The sequence below is a fragment of the Prionailurus bengalensis genome, chromosome D4 (genome assembly GCF_016509475.1).
Source record: "Prionailurus bengalensis isolate Pbe53 chromosome D4, Fcat_Pben_1.1_paternal_pri, whole genome shotgun sequence".
In the NCBI taxonomy this organism is placed as follows: Eukaryota; Metazoa; Chordata; class Mammalia; order Carnivora; family Felidae; genus Prionailurus; species Prionailurus bengalensis.
The window spans coordinates 79,993,989-80,021,499 of NC_057359.1; the positions used below are offsets into that span (position 1 = coordinate 79,993,989).

A 27,511-nucleotide genomic window follows, 5' to 3' on the forward strand; every position below is an offset into this window, starting at 1 on the left:
ACGTGGGAGCACTATTTTCCTACCTGCAGCTGGCGCTGTTTTGCAAATGCCCCAATGCTGGCCAGTTTCCGTGCAAAGCTCCCTCACCCCTAACAGCTTTATTGATAGAACCTTGCAATGCTTTTTTTTTTTAATTTTAATTTTTTTAAATTTACATCCAAATTAGCATATAGTGAAACAAGATTTCAGGAGTAGATTCCTTAATGCCCCTTCCCCATTTAGCCCATCCCCCCCTCCCACAACCCCTCCAGCAACCCTCAGTTTGTTCTCCATATTTATGAGTCACTTAATGTTTTGTCCCCCTCCCTGTTTTTTTACTATTTTTGTTTCTCTTTCCTTATGTTCATCTGTTTTCTCTCTTAAAGTCCTCATATGAGTGAAGTCAAATGATTTTTGTCTTTCTCTGACTGACGAATTTCACTTAGCATAATACCCTCCAGTTCCATCCATGTAGTAGCAAATGGCAAGATTTCATTCTTTTTGATTGCCGAGTAATACTCCATTGTATATATATACCACATCTTCTTTATCCATTCATCCGTCGATGGACATTTGGGTGCTTTCCATACTTTGGCTATTGTTGATGGTGCTGTTATAAACATGGGGGTGTGTGTGCCCCTTCGAAACAGCACACCTGTATCCCGTGGAGAAATGCCTAGTAGTGCAATTGGGGTAGCTCCATTTTTAGTTTTTTGAGGAGCCTCCATACTGTTTTCCAGAGTGGCTGCACCAGCTTGCATTACCACCAACAATGCAAAAGAGATCCTCTTTCTCCGCATCCTTGCCAACATCCGTTGTTTGCAATGCTTTTTTAATCTTTATTTTTTAATTGTGAAATATATCATTCATTCAGAGGCAGGTAAGTTTAAAGACAATGGAATGTAAGAAAGAACACCAAACTGAACAATTTCATATCCACTAGACAAGACATTTGAAGCTCCCCCTTCAACTTCATTCCCTTCTCTTGCCCCAGAAGCAGCTAAGTGTTTTAGTCAGTTCAGCTCTGTTAGAGGCTTATCATTTCTATCTGTATTACTAAATAATGTATCAGATAGTTTTGCCTGCTCTTAAACCTTATATTAATAAACATCATGTATTCTTTGATTTACTTTGTCCCATACAGTATTATGGTTTATCGATTTATCGATATACATTTGTACAGCTGTAGTCACTCTTTTTTTCACTGCTGTATTGTATTTTATCATATGAATATAACCCTAGTGTATTCATTCTTGTAGACATTTGGGTTGTTTTCATTAGGTAGTATAGATAACACCTGTATATCTTCGGGTACATATGAGCATGCTTTACTCTAGAGTATATACCAAGGAATAAAATTGCTAGGTAGTAGCTTGTACAGCACCAACATACAAGGCAATGCCTGTTTTCCAAAGTGGCGGTCACAATTTGCACCCCTATTAGCAATGGAATCATGGTCCCATTGCTCTGTATCCTCACCAACACTTGATATCACCAGCGTTAAAAATTTTGCCAATCTGGGGGCGCCTGGGTGGCGCAGTCGGTTAAGCGTCCGACTTCAGCCGGGTCACAATCTCACGGTCCGTGAGTTCGAGCCCCGCGTCGGGCTCTGGGCTGATGGCTCAGAGCCTGGAGCCTGTTTCCGATTCTGTGTCTCCCTCTCTCTCTGCCCCTCCCCCGTTCATGCTCTGTCTCTCTCTGTCCCAAAAATAAATAAAAACGTTGAAAAAAAATTATTAAAAAATTTTGCCAATCTGGCAGCTCGAAATGGTATCATACCATGGTTTTTAAATACATTCTCCAGATTAATGAGATGGAACACGTTTTCAAGTTTACTGGCCATTTGAGTTTCCTCTTCTGTGAAAAGTCTGCCCAAGTATTCTTTTTTTTTATAAAAGGATAATTGACATATAACATACTAGTTTCGGGTATACAACATAATGATTTGATATTTGTATACATTGAGAAACAATCACCATAATGAGTCCAGCTACCGTCTGTCACCACACAGAGCTACAAATTTTTTCCCACCTATTTCTGACGTTAATGTGTACATGTTCTTTATATATTCTTGAAAAATCTATCCCTTGTCAGTTTAATGTGCTACAATTATCTTCTCTCAGTTTGAGGCTTGTCTAGAAGTTGTATATTTTCACAAAGTAGCTAACATATGAACACTGGAGTTAGACTACCTGGATTCAAATCCTGGCTTTATCACTTACTAGCCATATGACCGCAAATAAATTACTTAAACTCTTTGTGCTTCAGTTTCCTCACTTGTAAAATGGAGAAAATAATAGTCTCTCTCTCACAGGTTTGTGAAGATTAATTTAGTTAGGGTGTGTTAAGCAGGCAGAACAGTGTCTGACACATAGTAAAGACTATGCAAGTACTGCCACTACACTCACAGGGTCGTTGAAGTGTATCACTAAACTTCAGTACCTACTCAGCCATATGTGAAATATCTTTATACACATGGGGTGTTTCTGGGCTTTCATTTCTGTTCTATTTATCTGTTTGTCTCTGAACCAACTTTTCCCCTCAAGTTTTTCATATAAATGTTTTTAAAAACAGAGACATGTTGGAAGGACTGTATTCTCAGCATCCGCGTATAGATTTTGCTTTTATCTAGCGCTCCCCTAATCCCTTCTCCCATCTTCCAACGCTCAGCTATGCTCACCTTGCTGTTGTTCAGACGCACTGTGGATGTTTCTGTATCAGACACCCTGCACCCACTGTCCTTTCTGTTAGCAATAGCCTTCACCCAGGGGACCCATGAGGCATGCTCCCTTACTTCTTTTCATTATTGATTCAAATGTTATATTCTCAACAAGGCCTTGGCCAGCCACAACATCTAAAATTACAATATCTCTTACTATTTAACATAATACATATTTCATTTCCATTGTTTATTAAATCTCTCCCCATCTAGAATGTCAGCTCTATGAAATCAGGGGGTTTTATCTGGTTTTCTTTTTTCTCCACCGTTATATAGCCAGGGCCTAGCACAGTGCCTGGCACATGATAGACACTCAAAATTTTTCCATTTAATGATCAGGTAATCTGGCTCCAAAATCTATGTATGCTTCCCTCATTAATTCATGATGCCTTCTGAGTACAATATTTGTCTTCAATTTAGTCCATTTAATATTGTCCAAGTACCTAATCTTGATACTTTATGTTCCATTGATTTATTGATTAATTGATTGATTGAGACTGCGAGTGGGGGAGAGGAGCAGAAGGAGAGAGAGAGAATCCCAAGCAGGCTCCATGCTAGCACAGAGCCTGGTGTGGAGCTTGACTGCACAACCCTGAGATCATGACCTGAGCCAAAAATCAGGAGTCAGACTCAACTGACTGAGCCACACAGGTGCCCCACTTTATGTTACATTTAAGTAAACCTCTCAGAATCCTTGAAATAGGATATTTATTTCAGGTGAGCAAAATGAGACATTTAATGACTGGTATGTGATGGGCCAGTCAACATTGTAAGACATTGATCTTGATCCCTTGGATTTGTCCTTTGAAGGGCAAAAAAGAGCAGAAAGGAAAGAAATAATTTACTAGCCCTCGAAGAAAAGTCTATTTTGCTTAAGCCCAAGCCTCTTTAGCTTGTATGGTCCTCATATAAACAAAGAACAGAGACTGGAATGCCTCAAACAGCCTCCTCGTTATTAGTTCTGGTTTTCTTCTGGGTAGAAGTTGACCTCAGGTTTTTGTGGGCAACATATTGTCCACTAGATCAGTGGTTCTGATTGCTAGGCCCTATCTCAGAATTTCTGATTCAATAGGTCTGGGGTTGGACCCAAGAATTTGCACTTCTAACCAATTCCCAGGTTATGCTGATATTGGCCTGAGGACCATACCTGAAGAAGCACTGTAGTAGATTAACTGGAAAAATATCATTACACTTGTTTCACTCTACTTTTTATATTCCTAGCCCCTGACTGGTAAAGCTGCTTGATTTCCATCTCTGAGCTTACTGCTTAACTCTTAATTCGGTGTTAGTTCTGACGTAAGAAGAGGGTACTTAAGGCAATCAACCTCAGTGAATTGTCATTAAGTCCCATTCGCTACTGGTTCCTTTGACCTTAGTTCTCTATAGTTTAGATGGCTGAATTATAACTACTGTCCCTAATTTCTCAATGCTTGGCTCCTGGTCCCAGTGGTCCTATCTTCCCACTTCCCACCCCGATGACTAGGTTCACAACACTTACTTCCAGATCTCCCACATGTCAAATGCCTGTCATTTAAGCCATTTAAGCCCCAGCAAGTCAAGTGGACTCAACTTTGATATTTATAATATCCTAATTCCTGACTTTCAAATGATTCTCTATGGATGCTCTCAATACTCATGTTGCCTTCTTCTATACAATATTTAATTTCATTGTAGCCCAGCTCTGATTTACAGATTTATGTCTCTATTGGCCACTCCTTAGGTCGATGAATCATGTTCACCCATACCTACACCTACACTTACACTGAGACTCACAATGCCATATCTAATCTTGCCCATTCCATTTTAGGGTACAGTGGGGAGAGTCTTGGAGTCAGATAGACATGGGCTCAAATCTAAGCTCTACCATTTATTAATTATGCCATATTGCTTAGTAACTCAGTTTCTAAGAGCAAGACACCTAAGTTGTTCTAAGAAGTCAGAGAGGTTATATGTGTAAAGCATCAAAAACAGAGGTTTAACAGATTTATCAAATGTTAGTTTCCTTCTGTTCCTCCTGCTGCCTCTCCTGGATTATGCAGCTTCCTTGGGTGAACAGTTTAGTTGAAAAAACTAATATGTTTTTCTGTAAAAACTTTTCTTTCAAATATCTATAATATCTTTTACTGGGCATTTTATTCAATCATAGAACTCTTTTAAAAAACCAATTCAGGATCAGCAAATTTAATTTTTTTTTAATTTTTTGTGTGTTTATTCATTTTTGAAAGACAGAGAGAGACAGAGCACAAGCAGGGGTGGGGCAGAGAGAGAGGGGGACACAGAATCCGAAGCAGGCTCCAGGCTCCAAGCTGTCAGCGCAGAGCCCAACGCGGGGCTCGTACTCACGAACGGTGAGAACATGACCTGAGCCAAAGTCGGATGCACAACCGACTCAGCCACCCAGGCGCCCCAGGATCAGCAAATTTAAAACTTAATTAAGGAAATGGTCATAGTGTATGTGTTAGGAATTGGCAGACGAGGAGGAAGTGATTCTGTTATTGACAATATAAGCCATATTTTCATTACTGCTTCTGGCAGTGTGAGAAGAATGTCTATGTCCTTCCTGATAGTATTTAGGATAAAGCTTCTTAAACTTGATGGCATCTCAGATCTCTTTGAGAATCTGTTAAATCTTATAGACCTTTTCCACAGAAAAACGTACATATCCACCATTACGTTTCATGTGCTTTTCTCCTTGTAGGTTAAGAATTTGTGACCTTGAGCATAGGGGCATATACTAGCCCAGAACTGCATGCCATGGGAGTTTAAGGTAACAGAAAGAACATGGGATAGGTGTCAGAAGATCTGGAGTTAACTGCTCTTGCTCTGGAATTTAACAGACATCCAAGCTTGGGCTTATCATGTAACCTTTCAATTTATTCTCATCTGTAATTTGGTAGGAAATCATCCTTTTTTTTTAAAGATTTTTTTTTCAACGTTTATTTATTTTTGGGACAGAGAGAGACGAGGGGCAGAGAGAGAGGGAGACACAGAATCGGAAACAGGCTCCAGGCTCTGAGCCATCAGCCCAGAGCCTGACGCGGGGCTCGAACTCACGGACCGCGAGATCGTGACCTGGCTGAAGTCGGACGCTTAACCAACTGCGCCACCCAGGCGCCCCGGAAATCATCCTTAACTACTTCAACCTCACCTTACCTACAGGGTTGTTGTTAGAATCAAATGATTAAATGTACAGGCTAAGAAAATACTATTAATTGTAACTGACTTTACAGACGTTAGTTATTAACATTACCTGGAAACCTACTGAATTTATAACCACAGGAGCAAGCCCGAAATACCCAAATTGTTGAAACACACTGAATATATCATACCAGAGAATTCATCTAATGTATAAAGAACAATAATAATGGAATTGATAATTTTCTAAACTAGTCCTATACACTTCAAATATTAAAATAATCACAGCTAAAGTACTTGTGTCCCTTTTCATAGAAACTTTGGAGAAACTTCAAGTCAAGATCTCTCTCTGGGATTGACAAATTTAGATATTTTGAGTGGAGACCAAATCCAAGGAGAAAAAAGATGAACAGTCCCATATTTCTCTCTACCCTCTAGGAAACATATTTCTTGCTATAAAAAAAAAAAAAACCCATCTGAGATGGAACAAGTCATGCTGATTTAATTTTCTTTCAGAGGACACAGGGGAAGACAAAGCCTTCTGTGTGGGAACAAGAGTCCTATTGTAGCCCAAGTCTACTAATACAAGGTTTAGACGCTCTTTTAAAACTTTAGAGAAAAAAGAGATATTAAAACCAGTAAAGTAGGCTATGAATTTGATTGTATATTCTAACCACAATGTCATACATCTAAAGTGGCAGCTCTTCATGCCAGCAAAGTTAATTTCCTTATCCTGATTCCTCTTCCAGACCCAAGGCTGAGAATTATCAGTAGGACCAACTACATCATCATCAGAAAACACTAACACCATCCATATTCCCTTGACTGACTGCCCTAACAATCATGTTAACTTTTTATTTCTAAATAATATTGGATTTAAAGAAAAGTGTAAAGATAGTACAGACAGTTCTTATATATTCGTCACCCAAATTCCCCTAAGGTTAACTTCTTATACAACTATGGTATATTCATCAAAATTGACAATTAACATTGCTATAGTACTATTAAATATAGACCTTATCATATTTCCCTAATTTTTACACTAATGTCCTTTTTCTGTTCCAGGATCCAACCCACGATAACACCTTACGTTTACTGGTCATGACTCCTTGGCCTCCTCCAATCTGACAGTTTCTTGGTCTTTCCTTGTCTTTTAGAACCTTGAAGCTTTTGAAGAGTACTATTTTATAAAATGTTCCTCAATTTGGGTTTGTCTGGTGTCTTGTCATAATTAGACCGAGAGTATGGGTTTTAGTGAAGACAATCGCAGAGGTAACATGACGTTCTCATTGCCTCATATTAGGGGGTACATGATACTACCACATGACTTATTACTGATGATGTTATCTTGATCACTCAAATGATGAGTTTTCATGCTGGGGATCTGTCTGTATGGTAGCTTAACTTAGGATGGTTATTAGGTTTATTTAGAAAATAAGCAGAGGTTCAGCCACTCAAGAAACACTGGGACCTACTAAAGGCAGGATAGTCAGACAGGTATTGGTTTGAGCCCGTTTCTGGCACTGGCTGTTTTGGAGCAAATTACTCAAGTCTCAGTTTCTCCACCTGTGAAACATAGCCTGGCACATAGCAAACATTCAATAGATGTTAATGTTGTTCCTTCTGGGGTTGATGGTGAGAGTAATAATGCTAATGTTATTCGCCAACTTGTGTGGTGTTTTCATCTGAGAGAGAAGTCAAACTTCATGTCAGAAAACCACTATATGTTTATAAGATTTTTAACCTTTTTAAGTATAGTAAAATGTCCTGTCCAAGAGATGCTTAACTAAAGATTAAATCTGTGGTTTCTTTCTTCTTTAGCAAGAGAAGTTTACAAATGCTTTGCCATTTGGGCAGGCATCGAAAGTAGCTGCGAAGCAAATTCTCTTGACCGGGTGAAGAATCACTTGTTCCAGTTTCTCTTAGCTGTGTGGTACAGAGCGAGTAGGCACCGCTGTCCTGGGGGAAAGGTTTGGCAAGACCTGTTTTATTGGGGAGGGAGGGAGATTTGGGGTTGTTAGGTGAAAGATTCTACAAAATGTCCTCAACTGGTACTCTTGGAGCTGGCTTGCGTACTGGAATAGGGCTGCATGGATAGACTGAAGGAGCTGATTGTTGAGATCTATGACTCTAGCCCTAGTTTAGAGCGTCCTGAAAGAACTTGGCACTGATGCATGGGCTCATCCTCCTCAAAGACTTGTTGCTGCCTCTGCAAGGATCTGGGCCAGTAAAAGCATCACTACAGTAGTGAGCAAGCACAATCTGTCAGACTGTTCAGGGCCAGGCTTCAACCCAGCCTTTCTACATAGGAGTGAAAAACAGTAATGTCAGTGACCTGTTTAGAACCGCATTCCCTTGATACTCAGCATCAGAGAAGGGCTGAACCCTAGAGATATTGGAAAATGAGTAATTAATTGTTGGAGAATGGGTTGCCTCAAAAGGAAATTGGGCTGCTACTGAGGCATATGAGTGTCAGAGTAATTAATTGGCAAAATAACAGAGGTATGCCTATATTTGCACCTTGTTTGTGGAAAAGTTTGTCAATTATATAACCATTCAATTTACCCATATCTTTTATATCCGCTACCCCTACAAACCTCTCAACAACGATTAATCGTTTTTTAGAACTCTCGAAAGGTAAAGGGCCCTTGGATTTATTTTTAGCAACACAGAAAGAACATGCATGTGGGGACCCTGCTGACACTCAGCAGCAAGGCTGCATTGGGAATAAAAATCCCCTGGGACACAGTGGGCGGCCGCAACCGCTGAAGCATATAGGAAAGCAGATTCGATCCCTGCGGCCATCAACAAAGGAAGAATGGGAACTCGGGGAGAGAGTATGGGCCTGAGAAGGAAACCTGAGACTGAGCAATTCCTTAAATTCAACTTAGAAATACAAACTACCTTTAGATTTGTGTGTGTGTCGTAATGCAAGAATCACAAACTTGACGAGTATTAGGCACAGAAATCTTGCTATCATGGGGCATATCACCATTTTTGCTATTGTCCACAATCTATTCTGTTTGATTTATTCTCTCTGATATATTTATTCTCTCTGTTCTTACTATTATTATCCTAATTTGGGCCCTCACTAGTTTTCATTCTGCCTCTAATCTCCCCTTACTTATACCCATCCATCCTACTACTGCAAGGACACAGTGCTGATCTTTCTTCCGCCTAAAGACTACTTCATGAATAAAATCCAAATCATTCGTCTGGCCCTTGAGGCCCTCCATGACCTGACCCCAGCAGGACCTGACAGATTTATCTCCTCTGCCCCCACTTCCCTTCCACCTTACATCCTATATAGGCACATCTCTGAGTCATTAATCTTGATCTTTCCTGTTCTATAATAACATCCTTTCCCACCTTGTCCACTTCTATATGCCTAATCCTTTCCTATCTTCAAAACTGAAGTCAAAAGCTATCTCTTCAATGAAATCATCTCTGATTTTTTCAGCTGTAAGTGAGATCTCCCAGATTCTTAATCCCCTTAACATTTTATCTTTTTAGTTTATGATGTCAATTTTTACTTCATATTATAATTATTTATATACACTTTTTTTTTTGGTGTCCTTACTAAACTGGAAGCTCCTTTGGAGTAAGACCCACTGTCTTATTAATCTTTTATTTCCCACAGGATCTATTAAAGTATCTTGCACATAATTTGTTAAATAAATAAACACCTTGATGCCAAATACTGCATTTGTACAAACTTGATTATTTGTAGTATTAGCACATATACATTTACATATTTGTGGAAGTCTTTCAGAAGAAGCAAAATAAATTACCATTTAATATTATCAATAACAAAACTTTAACTTTAAAATATTTCTTTAAAAAATCCCAGGGGTACCTGGATGGCTCAGTTGGTTAAGTGTCCGACTTCAGCTAACGTCACAATCTCACAGTTCATGGGTTTGAGCCCTATGTCACTCTCCTGTGTCCCCCTCTCTCTCTGCCCCTCCCCCGCTCACACTCTCTCTTTCCTTCAAAAATCAATAAACATTAAAACAATTTTTTTAATCCCAAACTGGCCTAAAAGTAGGCTAATAAAATAAACAAGTAGAAGAGTCTGCAGCATGGTTTAGGAAAGTACCATGTTTGATCAACAGCAGCTGTATCAATTCACTGTGACATGTTATGTTAATGTTCTCAAAGGTCATCAATAGCTAGAAGAAAGATGTGTTGGTTTTTTTTTAATTATTTGACTACAGCTGTTCTTCTAGTTAATAATTACAAGACCAGGAGGGCAGAGCATGCACTGTACTGAATGGAGGACGTAAGCTAGAAGTGTGCTGAAAAACATACAGAGCTATCTAAACTGTAACAGACACACATTATTTACACTTAAACTCAATGCACTCGGTGCCTTTTTCCGAATAAGCCTCTGTCTGGCCATTTATTAACATTCAAATTTTAGTCTAATTTGTTTTACCGTGAACTTACCATGATACTTGGTGTAATATGCTTAAAATATCTTCTAAGACATAAACCATTGGCACTGTGCAAACATCTACTGGAACAAATTAATTACAATAGGAAACAGGCTGAGGTCAGTTACCTGCTTTTGACTAAGATGGCTGCCTTTTAAAATTCTACCTTCAAGGAAAAAATACAGAAGTGAATTTTAAGAAGATAATTTAAACTAGAGATTGGTACAATTGCAAGAAGAATAATTAGGGTATAAAATAAAATTACTTTTAAATAAAATTAAAGCTATGAGGCATTGTTCTGTTTTCCTAAGGAATAGCATAAGAATATGCTATAAGATTTCTTGAGTTTGGTACACAATATATATGCAAGTCTCTACCAGACATCTCTATCTGAATATACCACCATCACTTCAAAATGAACATGTTTAAAACCTAACATTATCATCTCCCTCTATCTTGCTCATATACCTGTATTCTTTATCTACTTAATGGAATATCTCTTCACTCATGCACCCAACCCAGAAACAAGGGAGAGTCATCTCTCTCTTTCCCTTTACTCTGTACATATGAACAACCACCTAGCCCTGTATATTTTACTGTCCAGATACCTCTTACACTGGTTCCCACCTCTCCAGCACCATTGCCAATGCCAGTGCCAATGTCTTACATCAGGTCTTTAGCTCTCTTGCTTGGATTGTTACAATATCCTCCTTACTGGTCTCCTTGCCCCAGCTCACTCTCTCTATCCACCAGACTTCTGATAGAGTGATTTTTCTTTTTTTTCTCTTTGAAAGTTAATTGTTGTTAAAAAAAAAAAAACACACATACTTTTTACATTTTACACTCACCTCTCAGAACACTTAATGGTACCAGCTAATGACGATATATAAAAAGCCCACCAGTTGCTTGAAATGGCTGCAAATTTTTACCATGTTCTGGTGTTAAAGTGGTTTGAACTCTTTGGAAAAACTGGTGTAACATTAAGTACCAACATTTCAAATTCCCAGATTAGAAACAAGATTTTTAAGTCAGGAGGAAATTTAGTAAAAATTCAAGGCTAAAAGGAAATGTTAATAGAAAAACAAAAACAAAAATATTGTGTAAAAAAAAAAAAAAAAGGATTTCCCACTCCCCCAATGGCAGAGTGATTTTTCTTAAAAGCAAATCCAATATCCCCCCCTTACGGTATTCTTCCATGGATAAAGTTTGCATATTAGGCCTTTTATAGTCTGGCCCTGTTTATTTTATTCTTCATTCATTCATTCTATTCATTCATCAGCATTTACGAATCTACCTTGTGCCAGGCACTGTTCTAGGTGTTAGAGATACAACAGTAAACAGACAGACAAAAGTCTCGTCTCTTATCATTTCCTACTCTCCTGCAACCCTTCCTCTCCACTGCTAACAAGTGCTCTTGCCTTCAAGAAATAGTAAGCCACCTGCACTCTACTAAAGATCCCTTGTTCTTTCATACAAATTGCTACTCATTTTTCACGTCGCAACCTAAACACAGCTTCGTCTCTTAAGACTTCCCTGAATCTCCTGTGCACTTTGTGAATACTCATAGCTTGTTTGCATTTCTATCTTTCCACTGAGAGTAAGCTCTGTGAGCACAGGGATAATGTCTTTGGACACGTAATTGCCAGACACAACGCCTTTATTAAATGAAGTGAGTGAAGAAAAATGATACAGCTTTCCTCAATTGTTAATTTTTTCTACTAATAAATCACTTTTTCTTGATCTCCCAGAATTATAGGCAAAGTAATAAAGAGTTTACACAAGTAGCTGTTACTCCCAATTATTACCCAAGAGATGATTTTCAGAGCCCCATGTGAATATGAGCCTCTGAGGTTTGCCATCTTTTTTTTTTTTTTCTTAATGTTTGTTTATTTCTGAGACAGAGAGAGACAGCGTGAGCAGGGGAGGGACACAGAGAGAGGGAGACACAGAATCCGAAGCAGGCTCCAGGCTCTGAGCTGTCAGCACAGAGCCGACACAGGGCTTGAACCCACGGACTGTGAGATCATGACCTGAGCCAAAGTCGGACGCTCAACCGACTGAGCCACCCAGGCGCCCCTGAGGCTTGCCATCTTTTTATTTGACATTTATCTCAGCATAAGTCTACTTCCTGAATAAAATTCTGCCTTCTGTCCTGGGGCATATTCCCATGATTAAAATTCAAAATAGTAAACATTTCAAAATATACTCACTGTACAGAAGCAACCACAGATTTTATGTAAAAGGATATTACACCACTACAGAACTTCTTTGTTGTCTTACAGAGACAGTCTAAAATCATGCACCTTGTATACTCGCCCGCTATGAATGCATTAAAAAAAATCTCAAATCAGTATATAACTGTCTACATATAAAGCCAGCCCTAACAATACTTTAAGGGCCATATTAAGAGATCCAGGCTCTCAGGGGCGCCTGGGTGGCACAGTCGGTTAAGCGTCCGACTTCAGCCAGGTCACGATCTCGCAGTCAGTGAGTTCGAGCCCCGCGTCAGGCTCTGGGCTGATGGCTCGGAGCCTGGAGCCTGTTTCCGATTCTGTGTCTCCCTCTCTCTCTGCCCCTCCCCCATTCATGCTCTGTCTCTCTCTGTCCAAAAAAATAAATAAATAAACGTTGAAAAAAAAAAAAGTTTAAAAAAGAGATCCAGGCTCTCGCTAGGCAAGAGGCGTGAGACAAAAATGCTATCTGATTTCTCCATTCACTTATTAGACGTATGTCCAAATATAAATCAGAAAAACATTAGAAATGCATTGCAAAAGCCAAAATGGAAAGTTGAGATATTGTAGACCAACTCCTTCCCAATTAAACAGGTTGGAACACCAATGGTGCTGTGAGGGGGCGGCCATCTGTCAGTATATAAAGGACTCTGTGTTTGCACATAAAGACGTTGCTCAACCCACATCTGGCTCCTGTGGCCAAGTTCTACCCTCACTGGGGCAACTCCCGCTGAAAGTACAGGGGCATAAGGCACAGGGAGATGAATTTTTTGAAAGCCAGCCGTTTGTTCCATGGGCATTAGATGTATGAGAGAATCAGGATGGAAACTGTGTCCACTTTTCTACTTCTATTTATTTTTAAAAAGAGAACAGGGAGGTGGAAACAGATAAGAATTTAAGTAGGTGTTAGGAGGTCAGATTTCTCATTCCATTGTATAATCTCAGGAAATTCACTTAAATTTGCACAGGTTTTTTTTTTTTTTTCTCCTGATAGGTCTCCTTTTTTAAAATTTTTTTTTTTTAATTTTTAACATTTATTCATTTACGAGAGACAGAGAGCACAAGCAGGGTAGGGGCAGAGAGAGAGGGAGACACAGAATCCGAAGCAGGCTCCAGGCTCTGAGCCGTCAGCACAGAGCCCAACGCGGGACTTGAACTCACAAACTGTGAGATCATGACCTGAGCTGAAGTTGGACGCTTAACCGAGTGAGCCACCCAGGCGCCCCTGACAGGTCTCCTTCTCAGTCCTCTGCCTTCCCAAATCATAACTTGGAAGCATATCTCAGTTCCCACCTCCTCTGGAAAGCCTGTGTCCTTATTACTTCAGTTTATACCTTTCCTACTGTATTCTACTTAGAAATTCAGCATATATTTATAAGCTGTTTTATACTGGATTCTAGTAGTTTTGTACACTTCAGTCTAGCATAGATTATAGGCTTCTAGACAAGAGCAAAAGCAATAGTCTTACTCCAAAATTTTTGCCCCTCTTTGTGAGTCACCAATTCTATAATCCAATATACAATTTTTGTAATTATATAATATATCCCAAACTCCAGATCCAAGTTGCAAATATTTCAACCCCAACACTTTTACTTATTGGCTATTACCTAGTAAGTTAGGCAAAGTACCTAACTTCTGATTGTTTTTTTCCTGTGCAAGTGAGAATTATAATAATAGTGCCTGCTGTGGCAATTAAATCAACTGTTACATGCACAGGGCTTCGGACAGTGCCTAGCATGTGTTCAATTAACTTTAACTATTATTATTATTCTAGAATATAGATTGTCCGATTTTAAGAGGCTTAATATGTTTATGAAAATGGGAGAAAATAATTTAAACTTTTTTTCTGTTAGGATGAACAATTGCTTCCTTAGCCTACCAACAAAAACAAATATTCCAACACAGGTTGGATCCTCCTCTTTTGTGACTCACCAATTCTATTCCTCATGTTTTAAAAAGAAAAAATAGATTCAATTCCTGGGAGTTACTGAGCTGAATCTATGTGCCAGTCACAATGTAAGTGGACAAACACACACACAAGTTAAGTTTCACAAAAATCCTCATGTCACATACACTAATCCTATTTTACAGATGGAAACATTGAGGCTCAGAGAGATCAGATATCTTCATCAAGGTCATACAGTAAGAGGCTAAACCAAGAATAGAATCAAAGTCACAATTTTCAGATTCCACTTCCTTTTCACTACACACACACACACACACACTACTTGCCTACAATTTGCTATTTCCTTAACTCATATATAATTTATAACAGAGCAGAATACAGAGGTTTTTCCTCATAGTTCACCCATATGCTCTTGCCAAAGTACACAGTCTTGTGACTTCCCATTTCTGTTCCTCTGGTCTTATGTCAATTTAACTTCCTTTCTGGTAGTAAGAAATGTCATGTATGGCTGGATTTAGAGCCCCTGGGCCTTCCTTCTAAAGACTTCCTCTAAGTACAGGTTTTTGAATGACTTTAGTGATACACCGCTTGTTCTGACAAGTTGCCTGAAATAACACTGTTAAAATTTTTTAAATTAAATATTGCTCTGCAGTAACCCATAGAAAAGGATTACAGATTTACCACAAAAAAACTTAAAACATCTATCATTGGGGCCATGGGCAATCAAGAGATAGGGCGAGTAGAACAAATAAAGATCGGTGGGAGCACAGAGGAAGGCTTGTTGGAAAAGAGGTCAAGAAGCTGAAAGGCCAAAGCATTGTTGGGATCACCTATAGATACTGAAATCGCCCAGAATTTTGACAGATGGAGTGACAGAGACAACAGTGAGCCATGTATGAGAAATAAGGGGTAGGGCCTGGTAGAGGGAACTGCAACAAGGAGGTAGAACAGCATGCCATGTTGCTGTGAGCTTCGGAGGTGGGGTTTTTAGGAAAAAGAAAGGACAAAAGGAGAGCATAAGGAAGAAAGGAGAGCACTCTGGAAGTGGCAAAGGGAAGCAAGGAAGATATCTATTCGAACTCCAGGTCCAGAGATAATAGTGAGAGAGAGAAACACATCACATTTAAGGGCTATGGGGGAAGCAAGGTCCTTCCAGATGCCAATTAGAAGATAAAGGATATGAGAAATCAGCCTACTTTGTATGCAGATAATATAAAATTGCACATTACTCATTAAAAAAGACCTACTAAGGATAATAGAACCCATTGGTTATATATGGAAAATAGTCCATGCAGATCAAGTAATAATAATAATAAAATACGGATATCTTCCACCTCCTGTTTAGCATCAATCGTCCATCACCGAAAATCATATATTCTACATGAAATGCTAACAAAGAACCTATTTTCCAATATTTCAAATGAAAATAATTATAATTCGTTACATATCAACCCAAAACTACTAACAAACTTCCTAAAGTGTAACTAAAACACAGTAAAGCACCTACATATAAGTAACAGACTCCCTTGTTAGGATGTAAAATGCTCAAAACATCACTTCCTGACCAAAAGGAACTGGTTGCTAACAGTTGTCTTATACACAGTAACATACTGCGCGTCTCTTTGTTGACCTGAGATGCACTTTACAAACCATCTACATGTGATACTGACATTCTAGCAATTATGCTTGGAATTTTTTTTTCTTTAATTTTTATCTATTTTTGAGAGACAGAGCACAAGTGGGGGAGGGGCAGAGAACGAGAGACACACAGAAGCCAAAGCAGGCTCCAGGCTCTGCGCTGTCAGCACAGAGCCTGACACGGGTCTCGAAACCACTAGCTGTGAGATCATGACCTGAGCCGAACTCAGACGCTTAACCGACCGAGCCCCCCAGGCACCCCTATGCTTGGAATTTAACACAAGACTTGCCACGTGTCACTTTGTTTAAAATGCTGTATATGGCATTATTGAGTTTCTGGGATAGAAATGCAAATTTTTCTTATATAATCATCAGCCAAAACACATTGAATCAAGAGAAAAGAACATGCTAGGATATTTGAGTGTTAAATACCAAGACGTTTTCTAAGAAAAACAACTGTGTAATTGTGAAGTCATTCTGCTTCACAGAATAAGCACTTGCTTATTACATTTGTTCAACTGGATTGAATGGTAGCTGTCGTATACAAACTTACACAAGTTAACGATCCCCCTAAACATCAAAATTTCCATATTCAAAGTGGGAGAATAATAGTGCTCTCCTCAAGGGAGTTTTCTGAAAATTAAATGAGATAATGCACATAAAGCAGGTAGCACAGTGCCCTAGCTCACAGTACATGCTCAATAAATGGCTTCTAGTACTATTTTTATTGTCTGTCTAGAATGTGTAGATTGTAAAAATTTACACATGCATTTTCTTGTTTGATCCTTAAGACAAAACAACTATATTCAGGAGAGAAATAGGACATAGATTATTACCACTGCTTCACAAATGAAAAGACAAATGCTTTTTAAAAAGTAGTGATTTTCCCAAAGCTCCATGGTTACCCAGAAATATCTACGAGGACTGGAACCCTAAACCAGGGCTTGGCAAACTTTTTCTTAAAGAGCCAGACAGTAAATATTTTAGGCTTGTAGGCCACATGGTCTCTTTTGTAACTAGTCACTGGAGCACAAAAGCAGTCATGGATAATGTGTAGACAAATGAAGGCACCTGTGTTCCAATGACACTTTATTTGCAAAAACAGGCAGCCGACTGGATTTGGTTCAAGGCTGTAGTTTACAGACCCCCTGCCCTAGATCCTGGAGTTACCAGGCCAAAGCATTTTTCCACTACTCTCTAGTTACGACCTATTTTCAGAATAGTGTTTAGCCGATGTAAGCTAATGACCTTAACTGTCAGGGGAAAATAAAACAGAAAAAATTTATCAAAGATCAATGAAAAGAGTAAGATATTACATGAATTTTAGAATGACCGTTTTCCCCTCCTCTCCAGCTTTTAAAACTCTCTCTCAATCCTCCCCTTACTTCTTTCTCCTCTAAGACAGCAGTTTGGCCTAGAAGTAAACACGGTTTTCTCTCTCCAAAGTACTCAAGAAAAAATGTATTTGCAGAATCTTATTCTAAAGGAGGCAGCAGACATGCCTTTGGATATTAGAATGAACTAACTTCTCCAAATCTCATCTCTTAAAATGGTAAGAAAGGTGAGCCCTCTGAATATGATGTGCAGGCATGCTTTTAGCGGACCGAAGGGAACAATGATAAGCGACTGCTGTATTCTCAGCTTCAAATAACAGAATCATTACCAGCTTTCTCATTATGGAAGCAGTATGGCATGGTGATAAGAACACTCACTGGTGATAAGAATCCTAACTGGGAATGCGTCCTCTGCCACTTAGTGTCCTTATGATTTAATAACCTATGTAAAGAGTTGTAAAGATTAAAACAAACAACTATTTTAAAATACTAATGGTCATAAGCATTGATTATTGTTGCATTTGAAGGTATAAACTTCTTAATCGAGTTCACATATTTTTAAAAAAATTTTTTTATGTTTGCTTATTTTTGACAGAGTGTGTGAGGGGGAAGGAGCAGAGACGGAGACACAGAATCTGGAACAGGCTCCAGGCTCCCAGCTGGCAGCACAGAGCCCGACGCGGGGCTCAAACCCACAGACCGCAAGATCATGACCTGAGCCAAAGTTGGACACTCAACCAAGTGAGCCACCCAGGCGCCCCCCCCCCTTTTTTTTTAAGTAGGCTCCATGCCCAGTGTGGAGCCCAACATGGAGCCTGAACTCACAACCCTGAGATCAAGACCTGAGCTAAGGTCAAGAGTCAGACACCTAACCAACTGAGCCACCGAGGTGCCCCACATCTATATTTTTAATAGAAGTACACTATGATACAATATTGCATAATAGTACAGTATGATTTATAAAGCAAGATAGCTACTCCTAGTATAAAGAAACTTTTCTGCCAAGGAGATAAAAGTTCTTTAAAAATACTCTCTCATTTAAGCCAACAATATTCCCTTGAAATTAAAACAAAACAGAATGCATTGTGTGATGTGTGCTAGGCATTTTACATACATCTATTTATTTAACCTTCACAACAACCCTGAAAAGAAACTGAGGCTCAGAGAAATGAAATAACTTGCTGAAAGCACAAAGCTCCTAAGTGGCAACAGATCCTGGGTCTACACCCAAGTCAGATTGATTTTAAAGACTGTGTTCTTTTCATCACATAACACTGTCTCTTCAGCATTTTGACTTGGGGTCCACAAAAAGCTAGGTGCCTCATACTAGGTCAAAGAGTAATTACATTCAATGTCAGAGAAGGCAAATCCTCAGATTATGGGACACTGTTCTACTGTATTAAGTCACCTCCAAATAACATACTATTTTAAAGGCAATTTCCAGACAATTCTTGTTTAATCAAGTTTCATCCCCAAAACGTGCGGGCGAAACCAGTCTTTTCCCCACTAGTCAGAGAAATTCGGATATGACCGACACTAAGCCTTAGACGTGCAAAGAAACAGCTCCAGAATTTTGATAAGAGAAAAAATAAAGAGTAAGTTTCCTGAAACTCCAATGGCATGTGAATTAACATAACAAGAATATTTCCACTGGAAATGCCAGGAAGTTATCACTTCCAGAAAGGAGACTGCTTTCTCAATGATTTTTTCTCCCCGTGAAATTTAGAGAAATTATCACAAAGCAAAATTGGTGACCCAGGGGCTTTTGAAGAACTCTATCAGTCAATTAGAGGTTTTTTAATTCTGCTATTAAATATAATTTCCAAAGTGAGGAAATAAAAGTTTATTAAATATTTTCTAAATCTATGCCCCCCCCCTCCCTCTTTATTTAAACCAGTCTGGTCCTGGAGAGCCAGCGCCTTTTCTTTTTCTTGAAATAACTTCACCTCCCCCCTCTGCTGCTTACCTGCTGCAGAGCATGCTGAGGGCTCCGTGTGGACTACAGTCACACGGCAGACAGAGCCCAGACGTGTGATTCAGGTAAAAGCCCTCCCTGCAGATGTCACAGTGAAGCCCTTGATAATGTGGCTGGCACTCACACTGCCCTGTGGTCTGGTTGCAGCGATTCACATCCAGACTTCCCACCACAGAGCAGTTACAAACATATTCTGTAAGGACAGAAGGAAAGAGACATTATTAACTAAGATTTAATGCTTTCTTAATAAAATGAACTCTGTTTTATTTTTTCTGATAAATGTTCATGACAGTTGTGTTAGGGTGGATAAAATTGATTCTAGTTCAAATTCACTTTCTATCCCGTTTAGTTTGTTTAAAATGGGAAATAAGTAAAGTATGTAAAACTATACATCATTCCTAGTTATAAAGCTAACATTCTCAATGTCCTTGCCGGTAGGTACTCTTCATCTTCTAGCCCTTTACCTTTTTACCTTTTACAGTGTGTGTATTGGACTGGGGGTGCTTCCTGTATACCACTAAGTTTTTCTGGACTGGAAACCTCCAAAGGCAGAGCCTATGCTTACCTCCATGGCACAGACAGCACATGCTGGAAATGACAACATGTTGAATAATAAATAGCCCCATTGTATAGCCGCAAAAGCCTGAGGCTCAAATGGTTAACTGTGGTAACTTACACAGGTCAGACAAAATTGTGCTACAGCTGGAATCATAAACTAATGTGTTCTTTCGAGGAAGGAATTAATAGAGAATTGAAACTTTAAGGTAAGGAAGAGGACGAACAATAAATCCTAGACAAGGAAGTTTACACAGTCGTCCTGATCGGTGGGCTAAAACCAATCACAGTTTAAATCTCTTTCCTAAGTTACAAGATTTGGAAAATAAACTTTCCTTTAGCTACATTTCAAAGAGTTCTTTGGATGAAAATATTTAGAGGTCCTTGGCTTTAGCCTTTAAATGTAGATATAGTTAAAGGTCAGCTCAAATTTGGTTTTTGCTCTTGTTTATACTCATTTAATCAAGAAAGTATTTTCAACATGGCTTGACACAGTATCAACACAGGACTTTGTAAGCATGTCAAAAACAAGTAAAGTCAACTGCAGATAAAATAAAACCTTGTACACAGTTTAGGAATAGCCCCAACTCCAAAACAGCTATAAATCTAGGTTTAACGACCCCCCCCAAAAAAATCTATGGTACAAATTATACTTCTGAGTAGGTAAGGCACTGTATGAAATGGCATTATATGGACAAAAATTTAGCTTGGAAAAAATATTTAATGTCATTTGCGACAATTTTTTTTTAATGTTTATTTTTTTTTAGAGAGAGTATGCACACAAGCAGGGGAGAGACAGAGGGAGAGGGAGAGAGAGAATCCCAAGCAGGCTGTTGGCACAGTGACCAATGCGGGCTCACAAACTGAGGTCACAACCTGAGCCAATTTTTGATGGGTTTTTTTTAAAGGTTTATTCAGTTTTGAGAAAGAGAGAGAGAGACAGAGTGTGAGCAGGGGAGGGGCAGAGAGAGACAGAGGGAGACACAGAATCCAAAGCAGGCTCCAGGTCCCACACTGTCAGCACAGAGCCTGACATGGGGCTCAAACTCACAAACCATGAGATCATGATCTGAGCTGAAGTCAGACGCTTAACCAACTGAGCAACTCAGGCGCCCCTGATGGTTTTTAAAAAGTTACTGAATAATTGCAAATCCAGGGTCTTAAACAGAATGTTATAAAGGAGTTTGCTCCTCTAGTCTAGAAGAGGAAATTAAAATTCTCCTTTTTTTTTTTTTAAGAGAGAAAGAGAAAGAAAGTGCATGTGGGGGAGGTGCAGAGAGAGGGGGACAGAGAGAATCTTAAGTAGGCTCTACACTTAGCAGAGCCCGATACAGGGCTTAATCCCACAACCTGAGATTGTGACCTGAGCTGAAATCAAGTGTCAGATGCTTAACCAACCAAGCCATCCAGGAGTCTCGGAAATTAAAATTCTTAACGTCATCACAAGCAGCTTATCCACACAAGTCAAAGCAAAGGATTCCACAGAGAAACTCCCACTTGGCCACATCCATACCAACTCTATACCTCCCATACTTCTTCAGTTCCTAACTTTTGGGGTCACCTAACCTCCCTGCTCTTTCCATCCCTTCTAATTTGTAAATAGGTCAAATGAATTAATATACATATATTGGTAAGTGATTTACCTTATGCATAATTCAAGGGTAGTAAATTAGTTACAAATCCCAGAGCGGAATTCAAGATTTCTTTAGCCCCAAACTTAGGAAAGGTATCAGCTTCCCATCTCAGTCAACTTTCTTATTTTTACTAGGCTACACTAGAATGACAATTCTTTGCCAGAGTTACTTGTTTTCACATTATTTCTAGTTTCTGGGGTGTGTGTGTGTGTGTGTGTGTGTGTGTGTGATTTTTGTAAATAAGGAAGCCATGTCTAGTGGTCTGAAAACCTGCCAACGACAACTTCATGGTAAGACCTTCACTCCACCAAAAATGACCAGAACGCTTAAAATAACATTTTTCTTCCAAATGTGGCACAATTTCAATATACATCTAATTCCTCCTGCTGGACCAGTTTCATCACAAGTAAAACTAACCAAATTGTGCTGGCGTGGGCAGATCTAGCTCAAGAAAAATGAACAGGTTAAGTGAAAACTCTAAGGCTGAGAGTTTTATTCTACTATTTCCTTACTAATGTACTTCCATCTGAAACCCGAATCAGTGTTCCCATTCAGTGGGGTAAGGTGAGTAGTATATTTTTATAGGAACATAATAAATCTAAAACCTTTGAGGAAAAAACTGGTTGTTTGTTTGTTTTTCATTAAAGTTGTAATGGATAAACTTCAGTACTAACCGAGTTCACTGGGTATTTAATACTTATATGGAACCAAGTCAATCTCTTCAATATCCTCTGAACATATTCTTCTTAGTTTCATCTTTGGACCTTTGTTCATTCTGTCCCCGTTGAAATGCTCTCTCCTCTCCACATACTCAAGCCTCTCCCCTATTTCAAGAATCAGCTGAAACTTACTCCTCCATAAACTCTAATTCTATTATCCCAGTGTGAATCTGTAACAACATCTACTACGTATAGCTCTTGTATGCCAGTAATTTGAAGAGGCAGTAAAGTGTAGCAGTTATGAGCACAGACGTAGAGGCAGACAGCTACAGGCTTACATTTACAGCTCTCTCACTTACTAACCTTATGACCTTAGACAAGTTAACTAACCCCTTATGCCTCCCTTTTCTTATCTGTAAACAGGGCATAATATAGTGCCTATAACACTTAGTCCCAACACCTAAGCTGGAGGTAGTTTGGAGTGCTGCAATAAGTAATACAATAGCGAGAAGAAAGAGACAGCAGATAAAGTAACATAGGAAGAATTCAGATGTCAGATTCCTAGGCCACAGCTCTGTTTGTTATACCCTGTGGACAAGAAAGCCCAGAATCGGGTTTATTACTGTAGCGGTTTTTGACAATGTTTAAGAAATAGAATTAGTGTCCTGACATTCAGAACTCCAAGTTGTGGGTTATCTAGGAAGAAAATAAGGTGGTATCCTATGTATTCTGGGCTTCATTACCAATACGGGTGCCTACAAATACAATGACGAAAACAAAAGTGTTGAGGCTATGGTTTCAAAGAGGAAGAAAAAGAGCATTTATTGGTTCTACACCTCTTGTATTAATCACCCTAACAGTAGTGGCATACAAGGCAAATATCTCAGCAAGAGAGACTGCATTCATGCCAGGAAGGGGGTTGACTTATGAAGACAAAATGCACTGTCATGTTAACGTTCCTCCCCAAAGTAACCAAAGCAAAGGAAGTTGAAGAGAAGCATACCGAGTGCCAGGAAGCGTGTACATCTTTCCTGTCTGGAGCTCAGAATCTGAGGCCTTATCCCAGGGATTGACCTCAGATGAAAGGACCCAAGTTAAATGACTAGCATGAGCAATAGCAATAAAGGCAAAGCACTATGAATATCCAATAAACTGTGTCAGGTAACCTGTTAGCCTGTAAGTAGGGAAAAATCTCAGACCCTTCACAGTTCCTGGCATTTATGTGGAACCAGACAGGAGTTAATGCAGAAATAATGCAATTTAGTAGAAGGCAGGCAGTATAAAAAAGAAGAAAGGAATTTAATTGAGAGAAGCAGTGGGAAGGACTTACAGCCAAAAACAAGAGATGAAGTGGTGACTTTTTAATGAGGTAGCATCTTAGACAGCAGAGCAGCACAAAGGAGTCAGTGACGTGACTGATGTTAAGTCACTAGTATTAATGGTAATGGCAACGAAACAGTATGAAGACGACACAAAAGCTAATCACAGACAAGTCTGGACGAAATGCCAAAATCTCATTTGGTGGCCTAAGAGTAAACATGAAGTAAATTCTCCATCATTTGAGCTGTGGGTTTCCTTTCAATGCCCTGTGGTTCTTGGGAAAGCTCTATAGAGAAATAATTAGGAAAAAAGTAACATAAATGTTAGCAGAGAGATGGCAATCTTTGGCAATATCTTTTTCTTTTTGTTTGGCTTCTGAAGAGCAATGAAATACTTGGAAGAACAATGATCTGAACCCTAAAGAAGAACAAGGAGCTAAAATCTGGTCCATACTACTTGAAACTATAAATAAAGGCCAAAGGAAGAGACAGTAAGTAGTTTGGCATTTTTCTCTGAGAACTTGAACTCACAGGATGATTTTGTAGTAAAAGTATCCAAAGTAATCACTGCATTTAAATCAAACACTGCCCTTTTTCAAACATTCCTTACCAAGGGCCAAGAGATGGACATTTTCAGCAATGGAAAATAAATATAAAGTAGCTTTGTTTAGAAGTCCCATAAACTCTCCCATCCCCTCTGTGCAAACACCTGTCCTGGTAAGAGATCATCTCCCTGAACATACTAAAGATCTTTTCTTCTTCTTTTTTTTTTTTTTTTTAATATGAAAGTGTCACATTGGTTTCCATACAACACCCAGTGCTCCTCCCAACAGGTGCCCTCTTCAGTGCCTATCACCCACCCTCCCCACCCTCCCCCCCCCCATCAACCCTCAGTTTGTTCTCAGTTTTTAAGAGTCCTAAAGATCTTTTCTTATACACCTCATAGGCTTCTTTCTGCATCCAGCTTTTAACCACCTCATGTCACTGCTCAGTAAAAAGCCCCTCATATCTTCTAGAGAATTTTAATTGTGTTTTGGTATCTGCAACTCCTTTGATGGTAGATTTTAGAAAAAAATATTAATTGTGATACTATGTTGCAATTAGTGTGTCCTCTCTCTGTCTCTTTTTGAAGTCCTTTCTGAGTGTCGTAATTAACTACGATGTCTGGAGACTCAAGCAATTTGGTACAATAGTGTGTTAGCCTTTTTCAGATAAAAAAAGAACTATAAAAGCAGTAAATGAAAGATTTGGGTAAGAAAATGAAAAAACTGTGTCCCCAGTTAATTCATGATGTAAATGTCATAGAATAAATAAATGTTAATTGATAACAGCACTGCTGCTGAACTAAACTGATTACAAAACAAATATTGCATTTATGCATAGATACTGGAAAATACTTGTAAATATAACTAACACAGTACTCACAGGAATCTGGTTCAGGAATAGAGCCTGAAATTCTATCTATAGCCTCTTGCAAAATTGTGGGAAAACCTTTGCAAAACTCAGTTCCTGGAACCTTTTCATTCTTTCAACAATTATTTCACTCTTGCTTTCAATACCTTAGATATTGAAAGAATTAAAAAATTATCTATTAAGAATATGAAAAACTGCTCTAGGCTATTCCAAAACTTTTCATTCTTCCCCATAGTCCAAAGACATATAAAATGTACTATAATATTTATTTGATGCATTTTCTGTTCAAAGTTAAAGTAGCAAAAGCTAGAAGACATGTATTTAAAATGTATCAAGGCTCAGTGCTTAATCTTAGTACCAAAATTTAAAACATTAATAGAACTGAATATCATGAGTAAATTTTATTGGATGTATATTTTAAAATAAACAAAAACTTCTTTTAAAAGCAATGAGGTTTTACTAGACTACATTGTTAAATTTTGCAAGAAGAAACTGTGCCACAAGTAACTGATTTAGCTGGACTGTGGCACTCACATCACACGAGACCCAACTGATACTTCAAGTCTTTTTCAAAGCTAATGTTACAATTAAGATAGCAAGAATTGACTAATGCTTCAGTTGATTACTGCACAAAATGCTATGGAACATTTTAGGATTTAAAACGTTATAAGGGGGGGCGCCTGGGTGGCGCAGTCGGTTAGGCGTCCGACTTCAGCCAGGTCATGATCTCGCGGTGAGTGGGTTCGAGCCCCGCGTCAGGCTCTGGGCTGATGGCTCAGAGCCTGGAGCCTGTTTCCGATTCTGTGTCTCCCTCTCTCTCTGCCCATCCCCCGTTCATGCTCTGTCTCTCTCTGTCCCAAAAATAAATAAATGTTGAGAAAAAAAAAAAACGTTATAAGGGGTGCCTGGGTGGCTCAGGTGGCTAAAGCATCCGACTCTTGATCTTGACTCAGGTGCTGATCTCACAGTTCGTGAGATCGAGCCCCATGACCAGCTCTGTGCTCCTGTGTACAATGAAGCAGAAGAAGAAAAAATAAAATACAAAGATATATAGGATTCTCATCCCTTTTTCATATACAATTATTTCTTTTCCTTTGAGATTCATCATTAAAAACCTACTCTATTTAAACAAACACCAGGGAAATACATGTAACAACTTTTAATCTACCCAGTCTATCCAACATAAAACTTCACTCTTTTCCACAAACCTAGGATAGTATCTACAAAAATAACATCTCTCCTGATTTTCAAGTTGAAAAAAAAAAAAAGGAAAAGTAATTGTCAGAATCAAGCAGGAAGACCTAATTCAAACCTCTGCTCATACATCAAAAGAATACAAAATGACAATAATATTGTCTGGACTACAGGCCTGACTTCCTAAGGATCTGGTGTCTTTTTTTCAAAATGTACTTTTTATTCGGCTCATATTCCATCTTTGTAGGTTTAGAGTAAAGGAATCTTGGAAAGGCCTCATTCTAGAGAAAAGGAATTATCAACACAGAATTTTTATTTTTATAAAAGGTCTTACCCTAGCATAACACTGATACTCAAATTACATTTCACATTTATGTTATGCCAGGGTAGGGTCACAAATCTTTGCAAAACTGGGAAATTCAATATTAAATTTGATGAGTTTCTTGCATTAAACTAGACTTCGCACAAACGTGGCAAGTTTTAAAGCCACTACTTTTAAAGAAAAGCTTTAAGCTTTACCTTTTAAAATAAAAATATACCCATTAAAATTCCCAGTCACAATTCACTGTCACAAAACATTTCTTCTACTTTATGGAAGACACATGAAAAAAAATTGGGGGATGCGCCTGGGTGGCTCAGTAGGTTGGGCATCTGACTTCGGCTCAGGTCGTGATTTCACGGTTTATGGGTTCAAACCCCACATCGGGCTCTGTGCTGACAGCTCAGAGCCTGGAGCCTGCTTCCGATTCTATGTCTTCCTCTCTCTGCCCCTCCCCTGCTCCTGCTCTCCCTCTCTCTCTCTCTCTCTCTCTCTCTCTCTCTCTCTCTCTCTCTCTCTCACACACACACACACACACACACACACAAAAATAAATAAACATTAAAAAATATTTTTAAAAAAATTGGGTAACAACGACAGAGGTTTTGTAGAAAATTTTCTGTCTCACACTTAAGGACCATGTCGTTAGTGCTTTTCCCTGGCTCACTGCCAGTTTTCCACAATTCAAAGACAATTCATCTAATTAATGAGACAAAATGACAAGTTCTGGGAAAGGATGTAACAACCAGCTTTTACTACTAATTATAACCAAGCTGATATGACCAAGCCGATATGCAAGTTGAGCATGCACTGCATGTACATCCAATATGACACTAAAAACTTCACATGCTCACATCCTTTATCATCCCCACAATCCTGTGCGGTAGGTGCCCTGAAGGAGGAGTGTGAGTCTTCACAGAAATGAATCACACAACTAACCAGTGCTGGAAAACAGATTGTAACCCAAACTGAATAACTCCAAAATTCAAGTCTTTTCGCTACAAGAAACTATTGACTATATAAACAAGTAAAAAGGAGCATCTGGCTGGCTCCGTCAGTTAAGCA

The 27,511-nt window shown here is 38.9% G+C and overlaps 1 protein-coding gene across 1 annotated transcript in view; it reads right to left on the reverse strand.

Moving 5' to 3' along the window:
- Positions 1-27,511, reverse strand: part of MEGF9 (multiple EGF like domains 9) — a 90,793-nt gene that overhangs the window by 24,727 nt on the left and 38,555 nt on the right. The window contains exon 2 of the mRNA XM_043566957.1: positions 19,345-19,546. Within this exon, the coding sequence (XP_043422892.1) occupies positions 19,345-19,546 (202 nt within the window). The remainder of the gene's footprint in view (positions 1-19,344; positions 19,547-27,511) is intronic.